This window comes from Podarcis erhardii (genome assembly GCF_964252035.2).
Source record: "Podarcis erhardii genome assembly, chromosome: 8".
Lineage (NCBI taxonomy): Eukaryota > Metazoa > Chordata > Lepidosauria > Squamata > Lacertidae > Podarcis > Podarcis erhardii.
This window is the reverse complement of record NC_138499.1, coordinates 81,751,063-81,769,565: the sequence shown is the minus strand read 5'-3', so window position 1 is coordinate 81,769,565 and position 18,503 is coordinate 81,751,063. Positions and strand designations below refer to the sequence as shown.

At 41.7% G+C, this 18,503-nt stretch overlaps 1 protein-coding gene across 1 annotated transcript in view; it reads right to left on the bottom strand.

The window, feature by feature from the left end:
* The window catches only part of GABBR2 (gamma-aminobutyric acid type B receptor subunit 2), a 301,965-nt gene that overhangs the window by 72,515 nt on the left and 210,947 nt on the right, over positions 1 to 18,503 (bottom strand). Inside the window, exons 12-13 of the mRNA XM_081872653.1 lie at positions 17,345 to 17,452; positions 10,320 to 10,442 (exon numbers count right to left, since the gene is read on the bottom strand). Coding sequence (XP_081728779.1) covers positions 10,320 to 10,442; positions 17,345 to 17,452 — 231 coding nt within the window. The remainder of the gene's footprint in view (positions 1 to 10,319; positions 10,443 to 17,344; positions 17,453 to 18,503) is intronic.

The following is an 18,503-nucleotide window of genomic DNA, read 5'->3' as shown; positions in this document are numbered from 1 at the left end:
GTGTACACATTTACTCAGATTTGATGGAGCATGTCTAAATCAAGAAGTTTTCATTTAGCACCTATAGAGGGAGCTGGCTGAATTTCCTATAGCAAATTGTTCTATATTCTGGGTGGTATTACAGGAATGCCCTGTCCTTCATACCAGCCAGTCACCCCTCAGGTGGAGGCAGCGTACATTGCTGAATACGTCCAACCTCTTATCTGGCGTTATCAGGCAAACGAGCTAAGACTGATGAGGAGGCTCATAGCTCCATGATGAAACGAATGCTTTGCATGCGGAAAGCACCATGTTTAATCCTTGACACCGCCAATTAAAAAGGGATCTCAGCAGGCTTGAGAAATATTTTGCCTAGGACTTTGGTGAACCATTGCCAGTTAAGAGTAGACTGTGCTGGACTAGGTGAACCCGTGGGCTAGATGAATGAGAAAGCTTCATCAAGTCCTGGAAGAGACTTGCAAAGTTCAGATGGCTGCATCCAGCTGTACATTGATTAACTTGGTATGAGAGGCATAAATTGGAGCAAAACAGCCAAGGGCGAAAGTGGATGACGGCAATGTTTGCTCCCTCCCCCTGAAGAACAGCTAATTGGGACTCTGGTGGGGATGAGCAATACAAATTGAGAAGCAGAATGAACTATTCCTAAAACAGCTATCTATAATTCATAAATGAGGCCTTGTGTAGCCATTATTAAAAATATCCTTGGGAGTATCTAAAATTATAAACGGCCATTTTCTAAAACAATGCGTGCCTCTTACACAGGGTAATTATTTCATGTCTCATTTAGACCCCTAAAAATGCATCATTGCAAGTGAAATCTGGCAATGCTTTTGATCATATGGTCACATTAATTCATTGGCTTCGTGCTTCAAAGAGAGTAATCTTCCAATGCTGCTACATTGATTGGGAGGGGATATAGAGCCATAAGGTGTATAGAATCACTGACAGATCAGTATGCTCTTGGCTAGGCAGCACAAAAATTCACCATTTTATAACAATTATGAATAGGGGCTTGTTTTACAAATATCTTTCAATATCTGTTCAGCTATGAAAATGGGTGGCTTCCACAGATGAAAAAGAGCAGAGGCTCACATTTGAAATTGAAAGGCAAAAATTAACTGAAGGAGAAATGGGATAGTTTACAGAAAATAAGAAGGAATATTTTAAAGTATCAGCATCAGCAGCGAAAAAGTAACTGGGACATTTAAATTAGCAAATATAGAAACACAAATCTCTGATGATTTATCTTCTGCAACTGCAAAGCAGCAGAGTGCAATGACCTAGAACCTTCTCCCTGACAGGCTAATTTTATATGAGAAGGAAGTATTTTATATAGGGAGCATTCAAACATTTGTTCCCCGCCCCCACTACAGTCTGAAACGGTACAACTAATCAACAGAGCTATCACATGAGGCTTCTTCTCATCTATTTTAGTTTTCAGGCCAAAATCCTAAGCATGCTTTAGGAAGCATGAGGAAATTGTCAAACTGAATCCATTGGAAACTTATTTTAAGGAGCTGAACTGTCAAAAGATTCCTCCCCCCCCCCACCCCGCCACCTAATGGATCCCAGTATACTTCAGATCTCTCAAGTTGTGTGAATGTATGCAGTCTGCCAAGCAGCCCAGATCATCCCGAATAAATGGCCTTTAAAAAGATATATTTTAGAGAGTATGATTAAATGGGCTTGATACAGTAATAACTAAAGGAAATTAAATTTGTGAATGTTATGCAACACATCAGAACAGATTATTTCAATGGCTCCTCCTGACCTTAAAATCTGTGTAGCTAAACCAGGAATACTTCAAAGGACTGAGAGGGGGAATAACTTAGAACATCAACCTTTCACTATTAATTACAATATCTTCTTCTCCAATGTTTCCACCAAGTCCCCTTGTACCATTTAAAACAACAACATGCAAGTTGTGAAAAAAGAAGATGTTTTAAATGATATCGTACCTTCACATATGGGTAGCACACTCATGAGAACAAGCGTAACCGCTTCCTCAGCAAATATCAGTAAGAGAGTCTCTGATCTGGCCTGAATTGGACTTGTGTGCCTCATTTCTCCACAATGTTAAGACTCCTCTACTTTTTCTCTCCATTTCCCTTCCTTTCCGTTGCGCGCTGAGGCCGCTTGTAAGCCAGAGAAGATCTGTGTCTTTATTTTTATTAATGTGCAGGGTCTAGTAATCGTATGTACCCTTGGAAAAATTAGTGACCCTTAAAGGATGATTTTGAGAAACACTGCCAATAGCACAGCTGCAGTTGGACTTTGGGGCCAAGGTTCAGAGCCAAAGAGCCAAAGAGATTCCTGAAAGTCTACCTAGAGATCAGCAGAGAATGTAGTCAAGCTTGTAAAAATGTACAGGTGCCAGGATAAACTATGTTGGAAATGTAGGGCAAAGGAAGGGATGTAGGGCAAAGGAAGGGAACGTCCTACACATGTGGTGGACCTGTGATAAAATTATGGTTTTTGGGGGGATATTATTTACAATGAATTAAAAAAGATACTAAAATATATTTTTGACAAAAAACCAGAGGCATTCTTATTAGGGATAATTAATGAAGAAATTCATAAAAATATGTAAATTTATTTATGTATGCCACAACGGCAGCGAGAATTCTCCTGGCTCAAAGGTGGAAACAGCAAGAACTCCCTACATTGGAAGATTGGAGAACTAAGATGGTAGAATTTGTGGAGTTGGCGAAGCTGAAGGGGAGAATTGGGAATCGACCCGAAGAAAAATACCAAAAGGACTGGAGCAAATTTATTTATTATTTGAAAGAAAATTGTATTTATATGAAAACGTTTGTAGCATTAATGTGATATGTTTTGTAATGAGGAATTATGATGCTGATTTATAAATAAGAATGTGATTTCTTAAGGTTAATATATGATAAAGAAGTGATCACGAGAATGCAATAGATATGTTAAATGTCATAGGGATGTCTGAAAGAGAGACAGAAGGAAGTCAAAGCTCATTTTGAGCAAATAATATAAGTTGTGAATATGTGTATGGAACTAAGATGAAATACAGAAAAAATCAATAAAAATTATGTTAAAAAAGAAGAAGAGAAAATGAAGTCAATAACAAACAAGCCCACTGTCAACATCTAGCCTGGCATGGGCATGCTTGGGCCAATTCTGGTCACCGCAACATCCTTTCTTCCTTCTTAATAAGAAATGAGAAGCAGTTGCAAAGCATGGATTGGAGTTGTGGGGAAAGGTTAATTGTGTGCTTCACAATGGAAGTAATACACATGACCATCGAAATGAAGTCTCCCATAAGAACATTAATTCCGGGATCTAAATTTACCTAGCAGCACCGCTGATTATGGCTAATTGCTATTCATATTCTTATCTTCCATGAACTTGCCAAGACTCCTTTACAGCCATCCTACTCACATTCCCCCCCCCAAGACGCACCAAATATTGTAGCCTTTTCTCATAATAGCATTGAGCTACAAAGCCCTGCGCCTAGTTGCATGCCTTTGTCCATAATTGTGTACACCTGGCTGTAGGATGCAGAGTGATCATTTTTAACGAGCGCTGCTATTGTTTGTTCATATCCCATCTATCATCCACTGTGGAACTGAAGACGAGGAATAGCATTAACAGTTGTTCTTCCAACCAGGCACTGACCAGGCTCAGAGCTGCTCAACTTTAGAAAAAAGGTTGTGCATTCTAAGTCTTGAGATCATTATCTGGGGACCAGCTTGCTAACTCCTACAGACAAGCTATCCAGGCAGAGCTTATTTATTTATACCAAGGAAGGGTTGAAAGAAACCAAGGTATGCTAATAGCATATGCTCTTATTTTCCAAGAGAGACATCTTGTGCAGAAGACAGTTGCAGGAACACAAACAGATACACAAATATGTGTGCTGTCAAAGCAAAGCAAGGTGAAAAGAGAAACACTGGAAAGGGGTGGATAAAACAGCAGCTGGGAGGCAGGTAATAAGTGCAGGGAAGATTAAAGAAAAGAGTACGGTAATTCTGGAATTTTAAATGCATTTTCTGTTGGCAGAAAGCAGTAGGACCTATAAATGGATCTAAAAACTACATTAAAAAGAGTTTGGTTAATGGTAAATAACATTCCCCGATGTTTTAACACTACATATAGCTGTGAAGAAACGGGTTTTTTTTAAAAAAAAATGTGGACTTTCATTAGCATTGAAAAATACCACTTTTGTTTTTAGACAGATGCAAAAATATTTGCCTATTCACTTCTATCAAATGAATAGGCAAATATTTGCTCCCCACTACTTCACTTACTCACAGTGATAACACCAAGTAGTTAAAACTGGGTAAACCCCACAGCTCAATGCTATGTGCATTTTAAATCTCCTTACTTGCCTTCACAACTCCCAGTCTGTGCAATGCTTACCTGCAGAATACATTGTGAGTGGATATACACTGTTGTGTCTGTTTGTGGGGGTGGGGGGGTGCACATATGGCAAGGATTTTAAACATTGTTTTTCTCACTTCGAGAAGTGGCATGGATAAGAGTCTGCACAAAAGATAGCGTCTTTTGTTATTTATGTATTCATTTATTTTTAGGAGATTTATATACTACCCCCCCTTTATGCCATAAAACCTTCAAGTCAGCAAACAAATTACAGCAAACAATAAAATCCAATATGCCAGAGATAAAATTAAAAACCACTAAATGAAAGGAAAGGAACAACGAAAGTCAGTGCCAAATGGGTGACTCTGGGTAGCAAATTCCACAAACACAGTACTACCATATTTATATCAGGGTCAGTAGCAGGGGATGCTGCTGTAGTCTTAAAGTGGTGGGGGGCACATTACTTTTGGGGGGTACCCGTCATTTTCTCTCCTCACTTGTCATTACACAGAATCACAGAACTGTAGAGCTGGATGTCAAACTTTACACAGTCCTGAGTGTGCAGAATCATAGCTGTCAAGTGTCCCTTATTTGAAGGGACAGTCCCTTATTCCAGCGCCATGTCCCGCTGCTGTCCCTTAAATGATGTCCCTTAAATTTCAAAGGAAGCAGCTCCTCTCCCTCCCTCCCTGCCAGCCAGGGAGGAGGGAGGCTCCAACTGTGTTGCTTGGCTGTGTTGCTCACCCAATAAGAAGTCTAAGAACGACTGGGGGGTGGAGCTTGCATGCCTTGTGTGTGGCTAGTTAATGCAAGCTGAGGGGTTTTTTTGAATGCTGGACACCATTTTGTTGCACGTGCTGCTGCAAACTTTGCAGTGCAAAGCCAGGCCGGGGAGCCATCTTAAGTTGAGGCTGCATAGGCCTTGTGGTGCATGTGATTCAGATTCTATTCAGTTGAACCTCTGGTTACAAAGTTGGTTGGACAGTGTTCTCGAAGCTACCCGCATGAGTTTGATCAGACTGCAGGAGGACAGGAAGACTGGAGTGCCTGGAACAGGTGAGGCTGCAGGTCCCTTATTTTGGCTGCTGGTCCCTTATTTTCAAGGCTGCTGGTCCCTTATTTTCAAATCTGTAAGTTGACAGCTATGTGCAGAATCCGCATATCACAGCAAATATCTATTTGGGCTAATGATATGTGATTATCAGCATTATCAGTACGTTTTAAGTGACGCTGCAGACTTCCACATCCCTCTAATCCTCTTGGTTTATGTCCCAAGTTCACGTTACAATGTTTTGCAGTGAAAGAGGGGGATTAAATTGGAAACTAATAGCACAGAGACACTGGAGGAGAAGGTCCTTTCCCTCAAGTGACTGGGGAAGATTAGTAAATCATTCACAACCCAGTTTTGTAACTGAGTCAAAATCAACAGAAGCAGCTGGCAGCTATGGGGCAGCAACAGATGTAGTTCCTGTCATTCTGTTTTTTCCTGCCTTAAATGATAAGAGAAGGAAATGGCCAGGAACTCTTACTAAAAAAATAAAAAATAATTCCAGAACAAAAGTGAACTAAATTCACTAAAAACACACATGGAAAGACGGCCCTCCTATTGGTAACACAGGTGATAATTCTCACTAGGAATTCTTCAAGGGAGTATTACAGCCACTGGCTTCAGCAGATTAATTGCCCATATCTTTGAATCATTTTGTTTGTGTTTTTAATTTATCTCAAGTTGCTAATAATTAATGCTTCACCTTGTAATCTAGTGAAAATAATACGCAAACATTGACAGTTTTATGAATATGTACCAGACAGTGGCGGTAAAATAATTTTTTTAAGTGCAACCGACCTCAGTGAGACTCTGATTGGCACCATATTTAAAAGATACTGAATAAAAGTCCCACTTGCCAAGGGACAACTGGGAGGCCATCTTTAGACTCCCTTGCAGTTGTGCCCTTACTTGCCCCACCCCTGACATCATATATGACTTCAGGTGTGGGGCAGGTGGGAATGGCTTGGCCTCAGGGTCAAACTAGGAGCCACTGTTAGGCCTAATTTGGCCCAGGGTTCCCTATGCCTGTTTTAAACATTTAAAATCTGATCATTGCCTGTTCATTCCCTTTGTGTCCCTTGACTGTCCAAAATATAGCTGGTGAGAACATTAAGAGTCTCCTTCTCTGTAGCTTTGCCAACTCGGTTTGAACTTCCTTTCCAAGAGGAATTTGGCCACTCTCTGGCGTTTCTTTATCATCATTTCAAGACCTTTCCTTCCAGCAAGGCTTTGGCCCTCTAGACATATAATGCAACATACTCTCCTGCTTTGTTTCGACTCCAATTTTATTGGGTTTAGCTGACTGAAGTTCATTTATGTTTACCTTGTAAACTGGCTTAGGTAATTTTGTCGGGCAAAAAGGAAGAATATAAATGATTTTAATAAATAAATAACAACTAAATGGGACGTGGGTGGCACGGTGGGTTAAACCACAGAGCCTAGGACTTGCCAATCAGAAGGTCGGCGGTTCGAATCCCCGCGGCGGGGTGAGCTCCCATTGCTAGGTCCCTACTCCTACCAACCTAGCAGTTCAAAAGCACGTCAAAGTGCAAGTAGATAAATAGGTACCGCTCCGGCGGGAAGGTAAACGGCATTTCCGTGCACTGCTCTGGTTCGCCAGAAGCGGCTTAGTCATGCTGGCCACATGACCTGGAAGCTGCATGCTCCCTCAGCCAATAAAGCGAGATGAGCGCCGTAACCCCAGAGTTGGTCATGACTGGACCTAATGGTCAGGGGTCCCTTTACTTTTACCTTTAAATAAATGATGTTTTCCGCTACCTATGGGGAGAACTATGTGCAGAACTTGGGACCCTTCATCATACTGGATGCTTGCTAAAGCTGCTTGTGTTAGCTGCCTGCCTGGGATTGCAAAACAAGAGGGCTTTTGAACCCAGAGCAGACCACTATTCATTGGTGGTTAGGTACTGTATGGGCTTGATGTGCCACAAGTTCTACAGGCCAGTAGAATGCAAGAGGCAAGGATGGATGAAGGATCCTAACACAAACAACAGAAACAGCTGCCATGAACAAAAGAAGTCTAATGAGGCAAAGACAGGCATTGGCATATATGCGTGTGTGGCAGGAGCCTGTTTGAACAGGGGCATGCCATGAATTGAACTGACAGCTTGCAAGGCTGGCTGTCAGACAGATATGCATTAGAACATGGGTCGGCAAATTAAGGCCAAGTGGGGGGCGTGGATCCGGCCCAATTGCCTTCTGGATCTGGACCACAGACGGTCCGGAAATTGCCATGTGGATCGGCATGGGGATTCTGATCGTTCGGGCCACGCCATCCCTTCCCCCTCCCACACACCATGGCGACGCCTCCTCCCTCCCTCCTCCTGGCTTCTCCCAGCCCTGCCTAGAGGAGGAAGGGGGCTGGGCTTTGTTGAGCCTCAGTTGGCTGAGCGCCATTTTAAGCAGCCCCTCTCTGGGGCCAGCCCTTTCACACCGCTCATCGTTCCTCCGCCACCAGCCCCTGCCACTTGCAAGGCACAGGAGCTGCGGTTGACTGAGTGCCATTTAAAGCAGAGCAGCCCCTCTCCGGAGCCAGCCCTTTTGCGCTGCTCATCATCCCTCCGTTGCCGCAACCGCCAGCCCCTGCCACTCGTAAGGCACAGGTAAACAGTCACCAGGGCTTGTCTGGTGCTGTTAAGAAGGGAGGGGGGAGTCGGTGGGGGGTTTCCCCCCTCCAAAATATAGTCCAGCCCCCTCAAAAGGTCTGAGGGACAGTGGACCAGCCCCCTGTGGAAAAAGTTTGCTGACCCCTGTATTAGATGGCTATAAAGTCAGATGGGATAAAGGAGTTCTGCCAGTCTAAGGAGATTCAATATTCAGGTGAGGTAAGGCCTACTTTAAGATAAGATATTAAAGTACCAGATTTCAAAGTGACTAATATAGGTTGAAATCATTGCACTATTATAAAGAAACTTTTATTGACTGCATGTTTGAAACAGTTACGGATGCAAAGAAGTTCCCTTAAAGGCTATTTCTCCAGTGAGAACAGAAAGCCCACAATACCATTCTGCCACTAATACAGTAAGTGGTCTTGCACAAATCACTGCAACACATTTATTCATAAGGGAAGGGGACGGGGATCAAGTTGTAGGAGACAATGAGGTGCCCAAACTCATCATGAACAACTGCCTCATTCTCTTAGAATGGTAATGGCACCCACCTGAGAGGTGCCAGAAGTGATTCTGGCGAGTTCCAGATGAAAAAAAAATCCCTGGCTGAGTGTACATCTTCCATGAATAAGCCATCTTTACTGCTAGCAGATGTCAACTTTATTGTACTATTTATTGTATTGCCCATCTTTGGCAAAGTGACCCAGAAGAACACAGAAGTTAACTATCTCTGGTTTAGAAATATAGCAACACGATTGTTGTCAACAGTATGAAGTACAATTAAGCAAGCACATTTCAAAACAAGTGTCTGGCTACTTCCTCAATCCTAGAAAATTATTTGGAGTGGTCTCTTGCTCATCTCTCACTCAGATTCTATATCAGCAATGCAAGTTGTCATTCAGAGAACACTGCATAGATCAGGGATAGGCAACATGGTGCCCTCCAGATTTTGTTGGGATTCCAGCTCTCTACAGCTCTGACCAGCATGACCAATGGCCAGAGACAGCACTATGTTGGTTACCTCTGCTGCAGATTCTCAGAAAATGTTCATTTATTTATGTCTATCCCACCTTTCCTCCCAAACAAGCCCAGGGTGGCAAGCAACAAAACAATACAAAGTAAAAACACCTGAAAACAGTTTCATATCCTCACAGCCACTAATTTCAAGGTCACCAGGAACACTACATTTCAGCCATAAAATGCTTGGATGAACAAGAATGTTTTAAAATTCCTTCTGAATGCTAATAATGAGAGCGAGAGCATGAGCTAGAGCCAGTGAGAGAAGACTCACCAGGGAAGGCATTTGATTAACAGGGACTGCTCCTAAGAAATGAGTGGCCTCTTACATGCATCAAAATAGTCAATCTCCCACAACTACCAGAGACTCTCCAAACCTACGCAGTCACATTTCAAACCTTAGTAAATGCTGCCGCACCAGAACCCTGCTACTTTCGCTGCCATGTGATAAGAATTGTGACATAGTAGAAGATAGGAAGCAGAGAAGTTAGAAAAGGTAGCACTTAGCTTGATGCAAAAACTATTTTTGCTCACTTGTAAGCAAACACTGTAACAGAAAAACCATTTTAGATTACTTTTTTTCAACATACTGATGCAACTGTACACAGAGAACCCCTTTCGCTAAAGGTTTCCATTTCTCCTGCCTTCAAGACCTTCTACTTTCTGAAGACTTTTCTTCCAGAGTATATATCACATATAACCAGAAAGTCTGATGAGTCAAGTAGCATGCTACCAGGCCTGTCATCCTTGACCTTTATATTTCCAGGGTGACCTTTTGCAGGAGATGACATTAGAGGACCAGACATTATACATAAGAGAACCAGGCCAAGTAAAATAATGGGTATTGCAATTACAATACCCAAAGATCCACAATAGCAATGGAAGCTTAGTTCTTCATATAGGGATTTTTTTAAAAAGCAGATTACTTTATTTTAAGTCTTCATTTTATGTCTAGCTTGCATTAGTTCCCCATGAATTCTCCTAATGGAGTCTGAAAATCTATTATTTATTGCAACACCGTCTCTTATAGACTCTTAGCAAGGAACTCCCCTGTGTTTACAACATTACTGCATCTAAAACCTCTTAAGCATGGCAGAGATGCAGGACTGTATTTAGAGTGCAGATGCAATTTTCTTCTGTCATGAATTATTTTTTTTTTCCTTTCCAGTCCACTCGAAAAACCCATGCCTGACCTCTTTCAATATATTTTCATCCATTGTCTTGCATTGCAACCCCCAACACCAAATGTGAAAATGGTAGAAGTTGTGATGACATACCTCCATGTTGTAATTTTCCACCGTCCTCCTCAAGGGATCAACTACTTGCCAGCAAATCAAGATGCAAAGATCTATCAGCAGCATCCCCCCAACTATTACCAGAAGCTTTTGGTCCTTAATGATCTAGGGAGAAAAAAGCAGAGAGCATAGGAGGGCATTCCCATATAAGTCTGAGATTCCTGTGGCGCCTTTCTTAAGTGCCATAAATAAAAGGTATGTAACAGTGCTAACAAGGCTTTTTAATTATGCACAAAAAAAGGTCTTTGTGAAACCGGAATACAAGAAAAGGTCATCTTGCAAGCTACATTTCCTGCTTGCCGGTGCTGTTTGAAGAGCAAAAACATCTAAATCATGCAGAATGAAGATAGTTGAACAGACAATAATACTCAGAATTAAATATATATATATATTCTGCATTCACAGACACAATGCTTTTCATGTTCAGGTTAAGGGAACTCAGAAATACATTCGTTACAGCTTCCAGCAGAAGTTATAGCTATGGACTCAATTCAACTTTTTGAATCCAAAAAGTGCAAGGCATAAAATATATAGTGGCATCATCCAGTCCCATCTCTAAACACTGAAACAGCACGTCGGTTTTTCAGAAGCAACGTAAGGGAATGCTTTCCTGACCTTTGAGAGGGCTTGGGGTGGGGGCAGAGATGAACCCTCCCTTGTGCTGAGTGCTTCGTACAATGTGAGGCATTATTCAGCCCATCTCCTAAGAGTCTTTTATGACACTCCAACAACTGTCAAGGGTCAAGGACTTGCTTTGTACAAAATGCCAGGAAGGTCTGACTGACATAGAGTCATTTCTTTATGTCATCTGCACAAAGCAGAAAATCATTTCTTGTGGCGGGATGGGTCCTTTGCCTGTGTCTGGCCCAGCTTCATCAACCTATTGCATCCCATCAACCTCATGGGACTAAAGCAGGGATGGTGGCTCTCCAGATATTGCTGGACTATAGCTCCCACCATCCCTGACCATTGGCTATGCTAATGGGAGTTGGCATTCAACAACATCTGAAGGGCCACTGGCTCCCCATTCTTATATTAAGGTGAGGCAACAAAGGGAAGACAAAAGAAGGTTGCTGTAATCAAGGCAGGAGAGGTCCAGAGAAAGAACCTGAACTTTAGCTGAAGGAGCAAAGAAGAAAATGTCATGCTCCTAAATAAGCCTGTTTGGTTTAAGTTAGTTGTACTTTGTTCCTATTGGAATAAATAGGATGAGGTCATGACTAACTTGCTCTATTGCTTTCAATGCCACCTACATGCAGCTAACAGTCTGGACCTGTATCCAAGATGAAATATTTTCACATAAGAAGTATGCTGTTTATCTCTGTTTAATTTCCCATGGAATAATTTCCACCTGTGTGCCGCCCTTACATTGTGGCACTGTTTCACCCTTTGCTTAGCACTGCCGCAATGGAGCCTACTTAATTGGCCCCTTGCATTCTTGCCAGCAAATTGGTGATCAAAGGGCTGCTTTTTATGAATCAGGGCTACAACGCCAAACAAATTCTGCTTCTCTTCAATGGGACTTACTCCCTGGTAGGTGTGGATCCAGTGTCAGTCTGGCTCCAACCCATTTTATCCTTCTTGTTCACATGTTGACAACCTCTATAAACAGATTATGACATAAAATAAAGAAACTTTAGCCTGCTCATTGGTCCTTTAACTAAAATACAAATTTCACTAACTAAGCTGTATAATATCAAACCCAATACACTACAGGGCAGATTTGCTATGAAAATTCAGCTAATATACTACTAATTCCCTCATTATAATTTTAAGCAGGTTTCTATTTTTTTCTTATTTTGAAGTAAGCTACAATGCTAGAAAAAATTGAAATGCAAATCGCCATATGTTGGTTCATTTTCAGCAGATGGTCTCTTAATAGTGCACTTGGTGGTGCTCATTTTATTTAGCATGAAGATTTTTACCTCTGCAAAACACCCCATTTCCCTGTTTATTTATTTAGTAGATCAGAAAGAACTACGAAAACATCCAATATTATTATTAAGAATAAAAGTGATTGGCTTCATAGTGCTAATAAATCTTTTGGGGTTGCAATCTTAAATTCAGTCCCACTGAAACCACTGGCAGTTACCTTTGAGTACAACAGTCAGCACAGGCCAAATGTCAAATTAATACAGATGAGTGAACCATGTTAGTTCCAATCCACTAGTAATGTGAATTTATCTGATTAGCTTTCAGGCTATCCATTGGATGTCTGGAACAGAGTCCAATTGTTTTGCTAGTTCCTGGCATCTGCTTACAGACCCCATGCCTAGTTTCATGCCATTGATTGCTTCCTGCAAACCGATCCTGGAGTCTTATTGCACAGAGCTACTATACCCTCCAGTCCATATGCAGTGAGTGCACCCAGGTAAAATGGTAAAGGAAAAAGACCCCTGGATGGTTAAGTCCAGTCAAAGGCGACTATGGGGTGTGGCACTCATCTTCCTTTACAGGCCAAGGGAGCTGGCATTTGTCCACAGACAGCTTTCCGGGTCATGTGGCCAGCAGGACTAAACCGCTACTGGTACACGGAGGACTGTGACGGAAGCCAGAGCTCATGAACAACAAGTACTTTCTCAACAAGTACTTTATTACGGTCATAGACCAGCATAAACAAAACATATACATAGATAGTATAACAGTATGAATCCAGGCGAATAATTATTAGATAAATAGGAGCTAGAACCAAACGTAGATTTAAACATATACATAGAGTACTTAATTAAGGATAGACAATGGGTCTAAAAATTTATAAGAAAGATTAAAAGATTAAAAGATCAGTTAACACAGCTATATGGGTTGGGCTTCAGAAGTGCGGATCTAATAATATGGGCCTTCAGTTTAGGATTGAATTGTAGCATAGATCATTATTCGTCAAATATCTATCATGGCAGCGCAATATCTGGTGACTGAATATGTGACTTCTGGGCTCTCTTCCTGTGAACCAGACCAAGTTTTATTGCGACAAAAGCCAGCGACACCAAACACCACAAGACCAAACAAAAAGAAATCAACAACAACATCAAGAAGAAGAAGAAGAAAAAAGATTACACAAGGGAACTTCGCAGTGTGCCACTCAACAAAAGAAATTTACGCTTCCTGATTGCTAAAGTGCAAAATTTGGCCACCTCATATGATATTGAGCTTGAGGAATCTTCCAGAAGGTATTTTCGTATAATTTCGGGGGAGGATTCCAAATAATGTTGTAGGGGTATAAATTTTGATAAAAGCGGCAAAATGAGTTGAGCTCGTTCTTCACTATAAAATTCGCAAAATAGAAGGATGTGAGTGACAGATTCTACCTTATTAGGCATACAGGGGCAGAGACGTGCATGCATTGGTACCCGCGTGAATTTGCCGTACAGCACTGCTGAGGGCATTGTCTCAAAGCGGGCTCTAGAGAAAGCCCATCTATAAGCTTCGTTAGTGATGTTAGTTAAGTAAGGGGCAGCTGCAAAGTTAGGCCAAGCTTTTAAACATCTATATGTCTCCGGGAGTAGAGCGTCTTCTTGTTGTAAGCTCATGAAAATGCCATTTACCTTCCCACTGCAGTGGTACCTATTTATCTATTTGCACTGGTGTGCTTTTGAACTGCTAGGTTGGCAGAAGCTGGGACACAGCAACAGGAGCTATGCAGATTCAAACCGCCGACCTTCCAAACAGCAAGCCTAAGAGGCTCAGTGGTTTAGACCACAATGCCACCTGCACCCAGGATCACACAGCAACTGTAGTTTCTATAAAAAGCAATCTTGGAGGCCTCGAGATAGGTCAAGGTTTGATGGGGATACCTGCAACAGAACAGGTGAATCCCAATTTTGTTTATGCTTCTACCCCAGGCACTATCCAACTTTCAAGAGACAGCAATCTACTCCCACTATAAATAAACTGGTCTACCCACTGGATTGACCAAAGTTGTTGAGCTTTTTTTGGCAATCGATCAGGAATCACATGATCAACCGTGATCGACCACAGACCCCACAATGATCAACCGGTAGATCGCGATCGACCAGTTGGAGATCCCTGTTCTATCCCATGCATTCCTAAGGCTTAGAGCAGTTTATAATTACAATTTCACATTTAAAAAACTTCAGAATTAAAGGAAAACTGGAATAGAGAAGGTAAGGCAAACCAATGGCTCTCCAGATGGTAATAGACTCCCATATTCCATCAGCTCCAGCCAGCATAGTCAACACCCAGGAAGGATGAAGAGGTTTAAGTCCAACAACACCTGGAAAACCACAGGTTCCCATCCCTGTGATTGTTTCCCGCTGTGATTCACTGAATTGCAAGAGGGCCCTTCTCATGTTCTTCGGTGACTAGGGTGAGGGAAAGTAGAATAGCGGATTTAAAGAGAATATCCCTTTGCCTCCCCTCCCTTCTTGATTCCAGGGGAAAGAAGCAGGATGTAGGCACCTAAGCTGTCCACTTGAGATGACTGGCTCTGTCTGTGAGGCACTAAAAGAAGAGTAAGCTTAGAAGGGGAACCTCGGAAGCTGATACACACATAATCACACCAGAAAGTTTTACAATACAGTACTCTTTCTTCCTAAGGGACGCAGGTGGCGCTGTGGGTTAAACCACAGAGCCTAGGACTTGCCAATCAGAAGGTCGGCGGTTTGAATCCCCGTGACAGGGTGAGTTCCCGTTGCTCGGTCCCTGCTCCTGCCAACCTAGCAGTTCGAAAACACGTCAAAGTGCAAGTAGATAAATAGGTACTGCTCTGGCGGGAAGGTAAACGGCGTTTCCGTGCGCTGCTCCGGTTTGCCAGAAGCGGCTTAGTCATGCTGACCACATGACCCGGAAGCTGTATGCCAGCTTCCAGGCCAATAAAGCGAGATGAGCGCCGCAACCCCAGAGTCGGTCACGACTGGACCTAATGATCAGGGGTCCCTTTACCTTTACTCTTTCTTCATAAGGAGAATGATCTACACCAGGGGTAGCGAAACTTTTTATACCTACCGCCCACTAACGCATCTTTCTTGATGATAAAATTTCCTTACCACCCACCAGTGCTCAATGGAAGGAGGATTCAGCTTGTGCCATAGAACCCCCTACGGCCCACCTAGAATTCTGAAACGCCCACTAGTTGGCGGTGGGGACCAGGCAGATAACCCCAGATCTACAAACATAAACTCCAAAACTTGTTCTTGCTTGAGAAAGTCAGGGAACTGCACAAAAAAACCTCATCCAACTGGAGTGAACGTCTGCCTCGTTGTGTCTGAACCAGCAAATTTATGTACTGTCAGGACGCAACAGCAATAAACTGTTTCTCCTTGCTGTGCTTCTTGAGCTTTTTGCATCATATTAGGCATTCAGATTTACTAGCAGTCTACTCTTCATTTTACACCTGCTAGATCTTGGACTGATGTAGGATCTCAGCGCAATGTGAATGTACAAGAAATAAATTTATTATAACAAACAGAAAATGCCTCTGCTGTGGTAGGACATCCTATGTCATCATCACAATATACACTTAATCCTGGAGATACGTGAACCACCTGCATATGGTGAATGTTACATGAAGGCCAGGAAATGCTGCTTGCTCGCTTCTCTAAAATTTCCACAATTTTGGCTGCTTCTAGCAATTCAACGCATTGCATCACCAGCACCCACCAGAGATGGAATTTACAGTCCCTCAACCTGTGACCTGGCAAGGACGCTGACAGCCTCCTTTTTTGGCTAAGGGCCAAATCTTCTCAGTGCCATGCATGACAACAAAAGCAGTGCCAACAAGTGAAATGAAAGGAGACAAAGGCTGTTGGCAATCCATAGATCAGGATTTGCCCCAGAGTAGACTGACAGCTAGATTACATAAAATGAGGACAATGGCAATATGCCCAGGACCAAACTGCACAGCAGCAGTCATATATTATACCCATACTGGCAGAACAAGTTGTTTAAAATTCAGAATTCTATCACAATTGCACATCACATCCAAACCAACTACCTCTGCACTACAGTGGCACATAACACAAGTGGCTTCTCCATCTAAGAACTACGTAACTATTGATATCAACCCAAAGGCAGAACACATATGGATAAAATATCAGAATTCAACTAATAATATTGATAATATCAAGTTGATCCCAATTTCATGGAGCATCATTGGACTGGGCACCTGCAGCAGAACAACAAATGTTCATACAATATTCCACTAGGACCTAGGTGGATGAACAGTTATCAAAGCACCATCACAAAACATCCCCAAATCATACTTATTACTCCAAGCTAAGTGCCACTCAACATGACAGTTTCTAATCCATGAACTTTCATAGCACAGTTGCCTGTAAGAAAACAGGCAACACAGAGATGATAGAAATTCTTTTTTTAATGCTTTATTGGTTTTAAAAACAAAACAAAACAAATACAGAACAAAACAATACAACACAATCAACAAAAGGCAATCCAAAATCAACACTCATTACAAAATAATAATAATAATAAATTAATCTCTTGTTGGAAGCTGCCCAGAGTGGCTGGGAAAAGCCAGCCAGATGGGCAGGATATAAGTAATAAATTATTATTATTATTATTATTATTATTATTATTATTATTATTATTCCACACATAACGAATTCCAACATGACTTCCAATCCCTCCATTGTGATTCCTAAGTTACATTGTTTAGCTGCACACTTAACTTTCAGTTAAGTGATTCCTAAGTTACATTGTTTAGCTGCACACTTAACTAGATGGTTCAGTTGTGTTAATTTTGTAAAATTCTCTTATTTCATGCAGAGGTCAATCCAGGCCTGCCAAAGAACTTAGGTTTATACAATGTTCTTTTAGATATTCTCTGTAAATATTCCACTCTCTATTAAATATTTGATCTGTATGGTCTCAGAATCTTGCTGTCAGTGTTGATATCAGTCTGAGATGATAGAGATTCTTAATATGTAAACATCCTGCATGCACCTACTAGGTTTTCAATACAGTGTTTCTATCATCAGCTAAAAGGCTAGAGGAGAGAAGGAAAATATGATTTTTTTAAAAAAAAGACTCACCTTTTTCTTCATTTTTACATTTTTGAATATTGCATGGACTCTCCATGTTTTTGCAAACATTGCACCAAATGCAGTTGTGTAGCCCACTGTCAGTATCCATGTCCGGACCTGAAACAAACGAATAAAAAAAATTCAGTTTTTTTCCTCCCCATATCTGACTTTATTAACAAAACTTTATACATTTGGGTTAGACTAAGGAAAAAAAGAATAACTCCTTTATATCAGGTTTAGGGTTTTAAGCACCACGCCCACAGTCCCCAAATAGGAAAAACAGGAGCTCTCCTTTCAAACAAGGTTAAAAACTTTCACGACTGCAGAAAAGCAACAACTATGAACCAAGTGTATTGAGAGTTGCAAACTCGTAGAGGAAATAATAGATGCTTTGAGATTCATGGCAGGGAGCATAAAAATGTAATAAATAAATGTATCTTTTAAAGTAGGAGTTGGGTTGCAATCCAGTGAGGAAGGTTAGGGCGTTCCTATGTTCTACTAAAAAAAAAAAAAAAAAAAGCAGAGACATCACCTTGCCAACAAAGGTCCGTATAGTTAAAGCTATGGTTTTCCCAGTAGTGATGTACGGAAGTGAGAGCTGGACCATAAAGAAGGCTGATCGCCAAAGAATTGATGCTTTTGAATTATGGTGCTGGAGGAGACTCTTGAGAGTCCCATGGACTGCAAGAAGATCAAACCTATCCATTCTGAAGGAAATCAGCTCTGAGTGCTCACTGGAAGGACCGATCCTGAAGCTGAGGCTCCAGTACTTTGGCCACCACATGAGAAGAGAAGACTCCCTGGGAAAGACCCTGATGTTTGGAAAGATGGAGGGCACAAGGAGAAGGGGACAACAGAGGATGAGATGGTTGGATAGTGTTCTCAAAGCTACCAGCATGAGTTTGACTAAACTGCGGGAGGCAGTGGAAGACAGAAGTAGCTGGCGTGCTCTGGTCCATGGGGTCACGAAGAGTCGGACACGACTAAACGACAAAAGAACAACAACATGTTCTACTAAAATGAAAAGAGCAGAAGTATAAACCCTTAGGCGAAATCTTATGGCAAGATCCACCAGGATGAGCAACCTGGAATTCCAACTCAACCATGTAATTTTGGATAGCTTTAGCATACTCAGGAATCAAAAGCTTTGTGTCTCTTTTGTAGGAAA